Below are 15611 nucleotides of genomic sequence, written 5' to 3' on the forward strand. Positions count from 1 at the left end.
CCCTAACCCTAACCCTAACCCTAACCCTAATCCTAACCCTAACCCTAACCCTAACCCTAACCCTATCAGATAGTTACCAGGGTACGTTCCGGCAGTACCCTGGGGGACATAGACCCTATCAGCGTTAGTTTTTATAAAGGAAAGTCGATATTATACAGTGACACAACAGTGGAACTGTAATTGAGAGGTACGGTAGTATTGCTCATAGGGTCCATGTCCCCCAGGGTACTATCTGAGGGTACCCTGGTAACTATCTGATAGGGTTAGGGTTAGGGTTAGGGTTAGGGTTAGGGTTAGGGTTAGGGTTAGGGTTAGGGTTAGGGAGTAGGCGTAGGCGACTCCCTAGACTCGTTAGTGGAGTAGGCAAGGTACGGTCCTGCATATTAGATAGTACCAGGGTACGTTCCGATATATCGAACCGTACCCAGGGTACCCTCCGATAGTACCCTGGGCCTGGGGCACATAGACCCTCTCAGCGGTAGCACTAGTAGTAGTACTACTAAGTACTACTACTAGTATAAATTTGTGAATGTGCGTTCATATTATTTTCAGTTTTTACTGACTCTGTCCCAAGCTCCCAAGTGCCTGTGTTCTTCATGATCCCAACATATACACATAACTACGCGTCTAACACAACATATACTAGTTATGAGCTATAATAATTATGCTGAAGAAGTGAACATACAATAACAACTCTGGCTAAAATTAATAACAAAACAAGGAAGGAGCTTACCTTGACGACTTGCGAAGTTCTATCGTGGTTCTATTCTCCGTTTGTCGTCTTTCTTTAGTTCGTAAAACGTACACCAGGCGGCTGAAGTAAAAGAGCATACCTGTCTAAATCGTAATGACAAATGACAATGACAAGGAAGGATACTAATCGGTAATCCTGTTTATAAGTGATCACGCAGTGATTATTACTTCATATATTGTCACGCTGGATACTAAACAATTTACAGATGAACTTCAGCTCCAACCCAGTAAGCCTACCAAATCTTACGTAAATAATCGTGACAGCACAAAATGATGAAAATCTCACTATTAACGCCGTAAATACAAAATTACAAATTACAATAATGTCAACAATCAACATTCAATCATTATAGGGCCTGGGCTGAGGCCCCGGCCTAGCTTCAAGAAACGGTATTGCTAGGGTTAGAATACCGTATAGACAATGTATAGACAATCCGTCACACAGCCTGGTCTAGTCCGCAAATGCTTTGCTAATCTGAGGGTGCGGGTTTATCGGTTGCAGTCACCCTTGTAAAAATTGTTGCAATTTTTGTTGTGGGCATTGGATAGGTGAATCGAATAGCACTGAGGGCGTGACGGGGGTATATCCGACCCAAAATATCAAGTACAGACCTTCTGTTTGTCAATATCGCTTTCCGAAGACTATCTCCGTTTCAGAACTTTGTTTTCATGCAATAATTCATCCTAGTCAGAGTAACTTCGATATTTTTGGCCATATTAGACCGATTTTTTGATCGACCAATGAAATTCACTTCCGGTAGCCTCGGGTTCACTCGGAAATAATAATTCGAAATAATAATAGATGGCGCGGATCTATGGCGCGGATCGGGAATAGCCGAAGTAACCGGAAGTGATTTTCATTGGTTGACAAATGTGAATGAAGACAGAACATTTTCTTTGGATGTTTATATTTACCATTAGGTTAACAACTTGATATATTCTTATGTTGTGGCCGCTACCAGGACATCATAGCGTGCATGCGCGTAGATAAATGATTCAAGTTCAGATTAAAGTAAGTTCCACGCAATAGGATTGTATATATCGGGCACATATATTACTTATAAGTGCCACCTCCAAACTGGAGGTGGCTTTCCGTGATTGAGATGGACGCAGCCGCAGACCCCATTACTGCGGTCTGCATCGGCTCGGACTACTGCAAGGTAGGCCTATTTATAGTTGGCCTTAATCAAAAACAAACGTTTGCGTAAGTGCTATTGACATTATATTCCCAACGTACATAATCTCATATAGAGAATGAAGTTCATATATGATTTAAGGTGCGTAAACGTTGTTCAAGTAAGTTTTGCAAGTCTTCCACGATCTCACAAGTACCATCAAACACAGTTCAGTCCGTTGTTAATAGTCAACAAATCCATGTTTAACCCTCCTCTTGAGGGTCAAAAGGTTATCAGACACTTACTCTTCGCACGTCAGTGGAAAGCACATTTCATAGTCCTTTCAATAAAGTGATGAAAATGGTAGGTCAGTGCTGAAACAAAAAAGTTTTTCACTCTGTCCGTTAGGCCATGTCCTCAGAAAATGTCTGATATCTGACCCTTTGCTCCACTGCCCTTTGACCTGTGACCTCCAATTTCGCACTGGTGATGGGTTTCCTGCCCATCACACTATCCACCAAATATTAAGAGCATAGGTCGAGCCGTTCAGATTTGTGCCGCAATTCCGTATTTTCTCCTATACCTTAAGTTGAGGAGGAAATATTTCCCCTCCGTTTACACATCTTGACCTTTGACCCTTGACCCCCAAATTGATCATCCCGAGTCCTTTTCACGATCCCCCCCGACGTCCCGAATATCGTGACCGTACGTCGAGCGGTTAAGATTTGTGCCCAACTTGACGGACGGACGCACGGACGATCATGCGATTCTACAAGCTGCATCTGACTTCGTCAGATGAGCTAAAAAGGGCACGTAACCAGTCTAGTTATCAGATAGGCAAACCCCAGAAGTCTGTGAGCGTCAACAACCTGTCTGCCATAGTGTCTATTGGAGTTGGTTTTTAAAATTATCTCGTGGATATCAGTTGTTTACCGAACCAGTCTGCACGAAAAACTTCCACCCTCATTGGCCCAGCGGGACCGTCAAATGTATAATTCACTGGCCCGCACTAGGTTTTACAGGCCCGAATCATATTATGAAAAGAGAAACAGAACTCTTTGGTGTATTCTTAGAGATTTATTCTTTCATGAAATTGAACAAAAAATTATCCACTTCCCTCTCCCCCATCTCATTGTCACTGCCATCATACTCATCATCATCACACTCATTCATAATCAGAAAGCTCATTTCGACTTTGAATAGTAATATAGCCAACACGTTCAAGGCCACGTTGAAAACCAGAACCGGAAACCAGAAGTTTTTCCGACCACTAGCGGCGACAAACACGCATGGTGTTGACTAGTTACTTCCCCTACTTAAGATCGGGAATATGATGCCCTATCGGTAAATATCGGTAAATTTTCATACAAAATATCGGGAATTTTGGTAAATTCTCAGACTGATCATCACATAAAGAAGCTGAAATATTATTAATAGACCATTTACTCCATTTTTTTCCACTGGCCCATCGGGCTTGTTCATTTACCAGTTCCATTGGGCCTACGGAAAATTTACTGGCCTCGGATACCGGGCCAGTGGTTAATTTCGCAGACTGCCGAACAGTTGGTTTGTAGTTGGTTGGTTTTAGAAATCTTCAAATAGATTAACAACATAATAACAGGAGATGATATAATAACATTAATCACCCCTGATAATAACATTCGATATATAATTGACATGCACACGCGACCACACCCACAGCTTCAGCACTTTGGCACAAGTTGGAAATTACCAGACGGATGTATTACGTAATGGTCTAGTAATAATCTACTAATAAAAACGGGAAAATAGTGCTATTCCACGGCAATATTATTCTACTTTGCCTGCGAGTCTAGAATAATTTTATGGTATTACATTAAGCAGAATTCTTTGCTCTCTAAAACAAGACCAACCGCTTGTCAATACGATACACCTAGCCTGAGATATTGGCTCGTAAACTTCCCCTCCCACAGGCCTCACGACGCCTCACATCCACAATATTCACTATCGTTCTCGCCTTTTGCAGGTTAGGAAAGTCGCTTCGTGAGAGTTCGGTTTTCTCCGAGATAACTTTATGAATGAACGGCGTTTCGGTTATCATCGGTGACTTTCGGGGGCATCGCCTATGCCCTTATCTCCCATTATCTTTCCTAGCACGGCTAATGCCCATCATGATGGAGCCGGCAATGTTTTCTAAATTAAGTCTCTACATTCTACAACGCAGCTCAGTTACTACATGGTGTAGTAAGAGTACCAAATTTGGGCATGTGACATCAATTATTAGCGCTCCAAGCGGCGACGGAAAACGATAGTCAGACCAGTATTTATTAGCTCTTATTATTATTAGACAGGTATTTATTAGCTCTTGATACCATATATACCATTATATAGCATATCTCCGATTATATACTATTGATAATTATATATATGCGTAATTTTTTATGCAAAAATAAATGATTCAGATCTGATTCTCTAAAATCTGGGCAAGAGGGCGCTATGCCTAAATGATCGCCATTTTGGTTTTCGATTATCGCGCAAATTAAAGCAATAAAATTTTCCAGTCATATTACTGTAACAAAAAATCTAAAACACAATATTACACGTAGGTATGATTAGGTAGGTAGGTATAGGTAGGTAACTTTAACAAAATCTAATGAATCTAGATGACCATTTTCATTTTTGCCAAAAAGTGGGCGTGGCTCGAAAGTAGGTCGACTGGCGTGCTCCAAAATAGGACGTGCTAATCTCTCCCATAGGAGTAACAACTGTATGCAATTTGAAACATGTGGGTCAAATGGTTCTTGAGTTATCGTTGACCGTAGGCAGACACTGAAATGCATAGTGAAATTGCCAAAATGTTCCTAATTTGCATAATTTAAACAATATATTTAAACCCTGTGATATGTTTTGGGACCAGTCCTGATTCATTCACATACCAAAAATGAGCAAAATCCGTTGAACCTGAACTGACTTATGGCCATTTCCATTTTTGACAAAAAGTGGGCGTGGCTCGAAAGTAGGTCAACTGGCATGCTCCAAAATAGTACGTTCACATCTCTCCCCAGGGTTCTCCAAGCTATTTTAATTATAGTATGGGGGTGGTACTCAGTGGTAGCTAGGGGGGTCCGGGGGCATGCCCCCCCAGAAAATGTTTGAATTGTTGAAGCCCTGAGATGCAATCTGGGACACTGTGTGTAAATTTGAAGCACTGCATGTGGGGTGAAAATGTTCGTTTTGCATGGGCAAAGCCATTGGAAAATTCAAAATAATTAATGGAATAAAAATACCAAAATGTAGGGGTGAACTTGCTGATTTGCTGGTTCCAAATCGAGTTCACCTCCCATAAATAAATTTAAAAATTTTTGTCACCATTGACAATGGCAGGAGTGGTCGGTAAGTGTACCACTACCATGCAGTCTACTCTACCTCGTGTTAGACTGGGTTACCTGCCCCGTAATAATACCGTTGGAAATTAATTCACGATTTAATTCACGATTAAGATTTCTTGATGAGCTAGAAAACACTCGGATTTGAAGTATGAAAATGAACATTATTGTGCCAGCTAGCCTACACCAGTTGGTTGGGATTGATTGTCAGTTCAGATGCAAAATATTTAAAGCAAAAGGTTATATACCATAGATTAATTTTGGTATAGGGGATATATGTATAGGGGGTAATATGGGATAGGAATAGGGTGACTGTTTGTACTTGTGTGTGGTACCAACGACGTGTATCAATTAATTGTTTGAACTTCTCGTGTATACACCAGCATGGCGGCTATGATATTTAGCGTGGCGGGTGCATTTTAGGATGGCGGGGCTCGACGGCTATAAGTGACCTTGGAGAACGTACCACTGTATGCAATTTGAAACATGTGGGTCAAACGGTTCTCAAGTTATCGTTGACCGTAGCCACATGTTGACGGACGGACGGACGTACGATGGACAATGCCCCATGGCAATAGCTCATCTTGACGATGTCAAGGTGAGCTAAAAATGGTTCTCATTTCTCGTCCCGAAAATAACCGTTATCTCTAACAACTGGACCTGTCTAGAACCGTTCACGCAAACGAACAGTCAAAGATTAGAAGCAAGCAGTTGGAACTTGGCCGACTTACTCTCTGAACTGCTGCAGATGGGGTCGTTGTCGTATCAGGTACTACAGCTCAAGGGGTCGTTGTCGTATCAGGTACTACAGATATGTACCCGAGGTACATATATGTATACACAAAGTGTACCAGAGTTGTACTACAGAAGTGTACCCTAACCCTAACACTAGCTCTAGTACTATATAGCCCGCTTACATTAACTGCCGCTGGCCAGCGGCAGTTAATGTAAGCGGGCTATTATAGTACTAGAGCTACCCTAACCCTAACTTTAACCTAGCTCCAAGAAACGGTATTGCTAGGGTTAGAATACCTCTATAGACCCCCGTTCCCCCGACCCCCGTTCCCCCGTACCCCCGTTTTTGTATAGACAAGTGCCAGCAGAGACGGAATTGCGCTCACCCTGACTGCAGTGTCGTATGCTAAAGCTCACTTGGCAAAAACCAAATGAAGTCAGCACCTCTTCCCATCACCCGCTCGCACTCAGATCATATATCTAGGATACTTACTAATAACAGATCTAAAATCATGAATCTAGGCTTTGCATATACCGGTAGTACAGGTAATAAAGATACAGCTGTGTACCATTTAATTACTTCGCTATAGTTAACATGCTTATCATTGGATATTCGTCAAGTGCTGAGCTGTATTGGGTGGAGGGAGACGTGGGAGTGAGAGGGGGTGGGTGGAGGGGGCTCCTTACTACAAGAAGCAGCTTTCCGCGAGATTACGCCGTGCAATGTCATCAATAACCAAAGAGTGCATGCACCCTTCGTGCGTGATAACCTCATCCATTGCAGTGCTGAAATCCAAGTATTCAGGCAGGCGAGAATTTCGCCTCTATGTCTGTGAGTTTTAAAGCACATCTGCCATTGCAGTTGGGCCGCAGGCAATATATTATGATAGAAATAGTGCCCAGTTCACGCCCATGCAATGCGAATGGGCTGGCCCCATGTCTTTCCGCCTCACACTGCGAGCATTCAGGGTTCATTACAGTGGTGCTAATCTACAGGGTCGTACTCAGGTGCTGAATATCAGATCTGCTTTAGAAAAGAATAGATTTAAGGAGCGTAAACCTTGTTGCAACAAACATTGGCTTTGCAATTCTGAACTGTGCAACTAGTAGCCTCACATCCACAAACAGAAGCATTCACGTCCATTGTTAACATCAAACAAATCCATGTTTAAACCCTTACCTCTTGAGGGTCAAATGGTTAATCCGACACTTTACTCTTCCATGTCACGGCAGAAAGAGTACATTTCATTGGTCCTTCAATAGAAGGCCATAAAATGCTAAGTCACTAACGATGAACAAATAACTTTCAAATCGCTCCGTCAAACCATGTCCATCAGAACAATGCAAAATCTGCCTGTGCCCATCTGACCTTCACTCTGTGACCTCCCAATTTCGGCACAGTGATTGGCTTTTCCTACCTATAATGCTATACTACACACCGGACTATCACTGAACCTAGTCAGCCGTTTAGTTTGTGCCGCAATTCTGCATTCTCCCCTACACCTACTTAAGTGAAGGACGGAATGTTCCCCCTTCTTTTACACCTCTTGACCTTTGACTCTTTGACCCACCCAGCTTCGACATCCCCAACTCGTTTTGACATCCCCCCAACGTCCCGAATATCCGGACCGTACGTCGAGCGATTAAGATTTGTGTCCAAACTGTTTGACGGACGCACCACGCACGACGGACGATCACTGCGATCTACAGGGCTGCATCTGACTATGTCAATGAGCTAACAATTCCTCGCACACGGCCTTGGTCGGCTAACCTAAACCTAACGCCTACAACATACCCCATATTAAAATATAACATTAAACCTAAACAACCCTAAAACTACCTCGTACATTACTGTAGTACCTGATACGACATACGACCCCAATCTAGCGTAAACAAATCATGCTTATGTACCCGAGGTGTTTTACGTGTTATAGTATTAATGTTTATATTTTTTAATGAGTATGTTTATGTTAAGTTAGTGTATAGGGTTAGAAGGTTAGGATCACCGGATACACTTCTGTCTTCACAAGTCTGGTACAATCTTTGCGACAGTGTATACATATAACAAGAGTACATAGATAGATACATAATCCTCATTAATATGTACTCCGGACATATCTGTACACACTGATACGTAAACGACCCTTCAGCTGATAACTGCTAATGGCTGACACAATGGTATATCAGTGAGCATCGCGTCCAGCCTACTCACGTCAATTGAAAAACTACCTCGTGAATATTTAACCATTAAATTCGTGCTGCTGCCAATACGCTGCTGTGCTGCTGCTTCATGGAAATGGGCCTTTCGCAGTATTCGTCTACCGTTTTACTCTATCGCGGCCATTTTAACTCTTACATACCTTATGAAGCCAACAGCGTCTGCCGTGACCTAACCAAGCCATTGATTGGAAAATGTATTGCTTCGCACATCTATCTCACGCAGAGGCGATGACTCAGACAGCCTACGGCACAACTAGCCTAGCTCATTAGGGTTCTGATTTCCCCCCTCAGGTACTGCGGAACGTACCCTGTGTGCGTCCGGTATACCGAAAATCCGTACACCTGTAACCCATCTATGCGATCGGTAGGTTACGGGCAGGGCGTGTACAGGATTTGTCAAACCAGGGGGGGGTGCTACTCGAACCCAAACTTTACGAAGTCTAACAGCGAAGGGGGTCTGGGGGGGCCTCCCGCCTAGAAATATGTTTGATAACAGACCCCTTAAATGCGTTATTCTGCGCGAGCAGGGGCGCCTTTTTATCTCTTCCTTCTGGATTCTTTTGTTGTTTTTTTTTTTTTTGCCCCCCCCCCCTTACCCCCCTGTAGGTTAGGGTTAGGATAGGCTTAGTCTTCCACTAACTCTTGAGTGGAGTATCGATGTACGTTCCGGCATACTAAGATAGTAGTCATTTACTACCAGGCGTACTTCGGAGCAGTACCATCTGGGGACATAGACCCTATCAGCTAAACGCTAGAGGAACGCACGTTTTCGTCTGATCTCGCCTGTCCATTCTCGGGTTATGTAACTCGTTATCGATATAATCCACAAAAGATCCTCGCACATGCGAACGACTGAACACTTATCGCTCATAGGTCTATGTCCCCCAGTGTACCTGCCGGAACGTACCCTGGGTACGGTTCCGTATACCGAACGTACCCCTGTCATCATGATGTCAGGTTAGATTTAAGGGAAGGGTTACGGGATTAGCGCGTTATGGAGTATAGGCTCAGCGACTTCCCTAAACTCGTTAGTGAGTAGACGAGGTAAGTCCGGCATATGTCATAGAACCAGGGTACCTTCGTATACATACCACCCAGGGTAGCGTCCGGCAGTACCGCCTGGGACAACATAGACCCCTCTCAGTAGACTTTCCGTCAAAGTCTCTATTATTGAATCCGCATTAATCATCGAGATAAATGTCGTAAATAAAAATAAACATTATATATAATTAAATAAGTTAATTAAATGCGATGCGCTTATTCACTCATACGCACATAACTCTAATCACAGAAACACAACACACACACCCACACGCCCTTCACAATGCGCATGACCAAACGCTACATTATCTACAAGTAATGTCAACTAGCAACTACTTCGTCGGCATGAAATAATCACACTACCTTATAACAAAATACAACTCTAGTTCCTTTCCATTTGATGCGCGTTTGCTAAAACCAAACAAGAAAGAGGTCGAAATCAGTGTTAAATCTGCGCGCCACACTTAAATTGTTTGCAAACAACATAGTCCTCCGATATTGGTTTGGTTGACTCACCATGTTTTATATCGAGTCTGCATGGCTTTTCTACATGCCCGTACCTGCTGTACTTCGTAGCACTCGCTCGCACGGGTTGCTTGGGGAAAACTGTCAACAACATCGGAGACAGTTAACAACATGGAGATATTTTTCAATACCTTTTATAATAGACAATGGCGTGAACATGTGAGAACTAGAGATTTTTTTGATTTATTTTGTCCTAAGAGTAGTGTGATTATGCATGACACGAAGTATTTGCTAGTCTAGTACTGGAGAAATTAGCGTTTGGATGCGCATTGTGCGGCTTTAATATTAGATATCACTCAGTATTAAAATCTGATAGGGACAAATTGCTTGTAAACCAGCACTATGGTGGCCGAGAAGGATATACAGACAGATATTTTCGGTTACTTATGTTAATTATCAAGAGCTCTTGTAATTATCATATGTTAATGAAATAATGTGTTATTTTCATTTCGAATTCATTTCCATTTTCATTTCATATTCATTACCATTTCAAATACATTTCCATTTTCATTTCCATTTTAAATTCATTTTCAGTTTATTTTCATGAAAAATAAGTAATGCAGGCCAGGCCGGTGGTCGATATGGCTACACTGAATAGAATATACAATTCGAAGTGCGACAACATCAGTCGAGAGTTTTAAATATAGATACTAGGATCAGGTAGGAACATAAACAAGATCTTCACGGCCGTATTCATCAAGATGGTGTATGTACATCTATCAAGGTTATATAACCATAAGTATATGAATGAGAAAACCATAGCACGATTTTTCAACCTCGGAGCTTCATCAGCAAGATGCGCTCATGCCGGAGCTGATGTTAAAAGCATTCATCGCTGCTTCTGCATTCATTGCCCATCAGCTGCACTGTGGAAAATTACCCAGTGCCGCCAGACCGCGCAGATGAAACCGAAAACATCCTCGAATAAAGTACAGAAGCTGCAATCAATATCAGTGAGAGCAGGCTCTCTATGACTATGACTCATGAGCGTCTTCATGTGATGTCTATGTGCGGCACGTAAAGTTTTTACTTTACTTCCTTTACTATGGAATGGAAATAGGTTTCACCACATCAACCGCTTGTATTGTAAATGCGACATAAGTGCTTTACGACTTCATAGCACGTGTACGTGTATTAATGAATTTTTAACATTTCAACTAAATTAACTGTTTCATAACTATAAGACATTACTTAATTTGATATTTTAACACAGTGCTAACCAATTTTACAAAAAAACAGAAACCACAGTGACCACAGTCATCGCGATCGGCATAAGCCAGAGGTATGCACCACCTTCTTTGATATCATAATCTGCAAAACTATCTTAAATTTAAGTTAATTAAAGTTAATTAAAGTTAAAACACATCCTGTGTTTGCATGTTATTTAGTGGCTCGGCTGCGCTCCAAATAGTGTTCGAAACCATAAACCATAAAAACCATAACATAAAATGGTATAATTAAACCATTTGCCTATTTATATAGTGTGTAGCCTTGCTTTAATTATACAAATTAATTAACCGAAGAAATGTTCGGTTTTTGTTTCCTAGAATGCGTGCACACCATTCATCAAGTCGTTAAGCCTGGCGCACATTTCCGAACATTTTCCCGAACAAATGTTTTTGTCTGGCAATGTGCGGGTGAACAATTGTTGAGCGCACATTGCCGAACATTTTGCAGCGAACAACCTTGTAGCGCCGTCTAGTAGCTGTGTTGTAAAGAGTCACGTGATCGGCGCATGATGTTCGGCACAAATGTTCGGCGACTTTTTTCACCGCACATTGCCAAACATTTCATGGAACATTGCTACGATAATGTTTTTGAGCAAAATGTTCAGCAATGCGCGCCGGGCTTTACTGTTTTCAACGACGTTGCAGGTCATGTGAAAACATAAAACCCCGCCGAAACATTTCTGCACTTCCAATTTATAGACCAACCGATCCTTTGACTTTGGAAAGGCAACTGTCCGATTGCTTCCAAGGTTCACGGCCCGTGCAAAGTTCAACACAACGGCGTAGAATCAGACAACACCTTCATAAAGCAAACATCATAGTCCATCCGGCTAAATCCAGTTTAGGGCTCTGCACGCTTGTGGGAGTGTCTATATTCAGGCCGGTACGGGAGATTACGGTACGCATATATTTGCTAATATATTGACTAATCGCGCGTCAATAATCTCAATATTCACAGAGAGTATAGCTAAGACATGTGTCTATAGGTATCTAGAATATATTATGCAAATGATCTCCCGTACCGGCTTGAATTCATATACTCTCTGTGAATATTGAGTTTATTGACGCACGATTAGTCAATATAGCAAATATATGCGCGCGGAAGTGAATTACAGATGATTAAATTTCTAAAATTCTGAAACCTATAGACACATGTCTTAGCTATACTCTCTGTGAATATTGAGTTTATTGACGCACGATTAGTCAATATATTAGCAAATATATGCGTACCGTAATCTCCCGTACCGGCCTGAATATAGACACTTCCTAGTTGGCAACCGGGAACCCAGCCCCGGTACCAAAACTTATCAGGCATCTCACCGATATCAGCTTTGTATGCAGGGGACCCACTGCACTAATAATAAACAACCATCGATACTTACACTGCCCAGGGCATTACTGAAACAGAGCTCTACTCTGAACTCTCCGTAACCTATGTTGCTCTTCATCTGTGAGCAACGTTTTTACATTTGCAGAAGTATACTTTATACGTTTGTACGCGCACAAATTCTATCTATCAATAATATCTATATCTACACACAGATATAATATATATATATATATATTATATATATATATATTAATCTATATATAATCAACATAACTGCCCAAATATATGCATTGTCTCGGTGTGTCATTAATTATCCTGTCAGCGTAATGAAATGAAATTAAGTCACTTTTTCTCAGTAAACGAGTGACAAATGTTGAAAAACTTTCAAAACATTTTCCAGTTTTTATCATGGTACGTGTATTTGTGGATTTGAATAAAACTGATGACCATTTGTTTACTTAAAAAACTAAAACAAAGGTATATATTTTATCGTCGTAAAGGCACCCATATATTAAATTGGCAGAACAAGCTAATTTTATTAACTATACATTATTTGCTTTCAACTTCTCATAGGATTCATGTTCAAACGCTAACCATTTTGCCAAAAATAATGAGCTTGTACTTGTAGTCGACAAACATCTGGCAAACATTCCCAAGGGTGTGTTCGTAGATCAGCACTCTGATTGGTTGAGACCGGAGGCTCGGCTAGCCACCTGCTACAGTATGCACGCTATACAGGCCACAGCAGCTTGCAGCACCAATACAACAAGGACATAGGTTCCTGTGACCTCTAGAATCTGTGTGTGAATGGGTGAGAAAGGCTATGTGTGCACTACGGATTGGAAAAGGGAGCTAACCGAGGAACTGTAGCAAGCTACTGATGCACATGCATACGGACTGCATGCCAGCAGAATGATAAATCAATGATCAATCAACTAACCATGCGCCACACTAGCCCAGACTTTTTTCAGTGCTTGGATGTAGACAAGCCCTTGTCAATAAAGTTAGGGTGGGGAGGGGTAAAGCTTCTACTTCGAAATTTGTAGATGTAATAATATAATCAATATTAAATGTAGGAATGTGTTGAGAGCAACATTGTGAAAATGATTAATTGAATTCTAGGAAACACACCAGTAGGCCTACTGCGCTCCAGACAATGCCAAAATAAGTTCAAATCCTAGCATTGAACTAGAAAATTCCTGTTATTTTAATTATGCCCAGTTGCACCTCATCAAGCTAAGGGCCATTTTGAAATACTAATATGCAATGAAGGGCCGGGCTGGCTAGAAATGGCGCTAGATCAATAACTTTTTCGAGAAAACTAACAGAAAACAACAACAAATTCAGGGTGGTTTTTATTTACAGGTTTACATTGTTTTATCATATCTATTTAACATGTTCATGCTCTCAGTGTGAGAAATGATGTTGGTCACAGTTTCTCACAATAGTTTTGAAGTCTGGTTTGAGGTTGCTCGTTGAAATACGCATAACGGTTTGCAGATTTGTATCTGTCATCGCCGATCGAGTCTTCGATTTGTTTATCTTCATGCAAGAGAAACTTTGTTCACAGATGTAAGTTGAACCAAACACTGAAAGAAGTTTTGCTGCAAATTTCTTCACTGCTGCAAACGTAGGTGGTAGGGCACAATAGAAGGCAGACAATTCGTTTGCTCCAAAAGCCTCCTTCAGTGTGTAATCACTCTGCATTTCAATGATATCCATTTGCAGATCCTCTGGTGCTGATTCAACATCTGCTGTGAATGGAGAACACAGCAGTTGGAAGAGTGGATCCATGTCCCTGAAATCTTCGAACCTTCTCTCAAACTCGGCTTTCAGGCAGTCCAGCTTGTCTCTGAAATTAGTCCAGAGATGTTGTGGAGCTTTAGTACCCTTCAGGGTTGGAAAGTGGCAGAAATTGCCTTTCCCAGCTTGTTTAGACATGAGGTCCAGTTGTCTGTTGAAAGTCTTCACATGCACATACATGTCATGGGCAAACAAATCTTTTCCTTGCAGTTTCACATTGAGTTCATTCATTTTTTGGAGCACATCCACTGCGAACATCAGCTGAAACTTCCACTCTTCCTCCTGAATCTTTCTTCTAAACTCGCATTCTATGCCTTTCATCTCCAGAAAAATCACAATTTCCTCCCTTAAGTCCCACACTCGTTTCAGGACCTCCCCTACACTCAGCCATCTCACATTGTTGTGGTATAAAACATCTGAATGTTCTGCATCCATATCCTCCAGCAAAGAGATAAATTGCCTATGGTTCAGTACCCTGGCCCTAATAATGTTCACCACACTCACAACTGGATCCACAATATGTTTGAATTGCAGTGCTGCTTTGCAGAGGCTCTCCTGGTGTATGATGCAGTGAAAGGCCATCAATGACTGGCCACATTCCTCACGAACTTTATTTGAAAGTAATGCCACCATCCCTTTGTTTTTCCCAGTTAAAGCAGGTGCACCATCTGTAGTTACACTTGCCATTCGACCCCACTCTAGTCCTTTCCTTTCTACACAACTTTTCACTGCCTGATATAAATCTTGCCCTGTAGTTGTGTCTTTCAGGGACTCCAGTGCTAACAGTTCCTCTGTAACTTTAAAGTTCCCATCTATCCCACGAATGAAAATCATTAATTGTGCTGTATCCTGTGTATCTGTACTCTCATCCAGCGCTAGCGAATACCACACAAAGTCTTTACACATTTTATCCAGTTGGTGAGATAAATCCTCTGCTATCACTTCCACTCTGCGTACAACAGACCTTCGTGACAATGCAATGTTCTCGAATTTAGATTTTGCTTCCGGGCACACGATGCTTGCGCAATCCACCATACACGCTTTCAAAAACTCCCCATCAGAAAATGGCTTGTTTCGTTTGGCGAGATTATATGACACAACAAAACTTGCCTCTGTAGCAGCATCCTGACTGGCAGATTGTTTGAAAAACACTGTTTGTTGTTTTTTCAGTCGCTGCACATAATCAGTTGCTTTTTTCTTCCTTTCTTCTGCAGAGAGAGTTTTTCCAAAATCCACGTGCTTTGTTTGGTGGTGTCTTTTCAAGTTATATTCCTTGAACACGGCGATGGTTTCCTGACAAAGTAAGCACACAGCTTTGCTTCCAGTATCCGTGAAAAAGTAATTTGTTGTCCATTCCTCTTTAAATGCCCGACATTCTTGATCAATCTTTCTGTTCTTACACATACTACCCATGTTTGTTGTTGCTGCTGTAAAAAATTACTACCACTGTATAAAAACGGAACCAGAAGTGGGCTCTGCGCATGCGTGTCGTTTG

At 41.7% G+C, this 15611-nt stretch overlaps 2 protein-coding genes across 2 annotated transcripts in view; both read right to left on the bottom strand.

Moving 5' to 3' along the window:
• Positions 1 to 15611, bottom strand: part of LOC106816990 (pyruvate dehydrogenase (acetyl-transferring) kinase, mitochondrial-like) — a 43688-nt gene that overhangs the window by 17529 nt on the left and 10548 nt on the right. The window lies entirely within an intron of this gene.
• Positions 13555 to 15535, bottom strand: LOC106816989 (general transcription factor II-I repeat domain-containing protein 2-like). The gene has a single exon (XM_014821634.1). It carries the CDS (start codon positions 15527 to 15529, stop codon positions 13721 to 13723), a length of 1809 nt encoding a protein of 602 aa, XP_014677120.1. The 5' UTR covers positions 15530 to 15535; the 3' UTR covers positions 13555 to 13720.

This window comes from Priapulus caudatus, unplaced genomic scaffold (assembly GCF_000485595.1).
Source record: "Priapulus caudatus unplaced genomic scaffold, Priapulus_caudatus-5.0.1 Scaffold1554, whole genome shotgun sequence".
Taxonomy (NCBI): Eukaryota; Metazoa; Priapulida; class Priapulimorpha; order Priapulimorphida; family Priapulidae; genus Priapulus; species Priapulus caudatus.

Coding starts and splice junctions, on each gene's coding strand:
- LOC106816989 (XM_014821634.1), bottom strand. CDS start 15,529: ATGGGTAGTATGTGTAAGAACAGAAAGATTGATCAAGAATGTCGGGCA.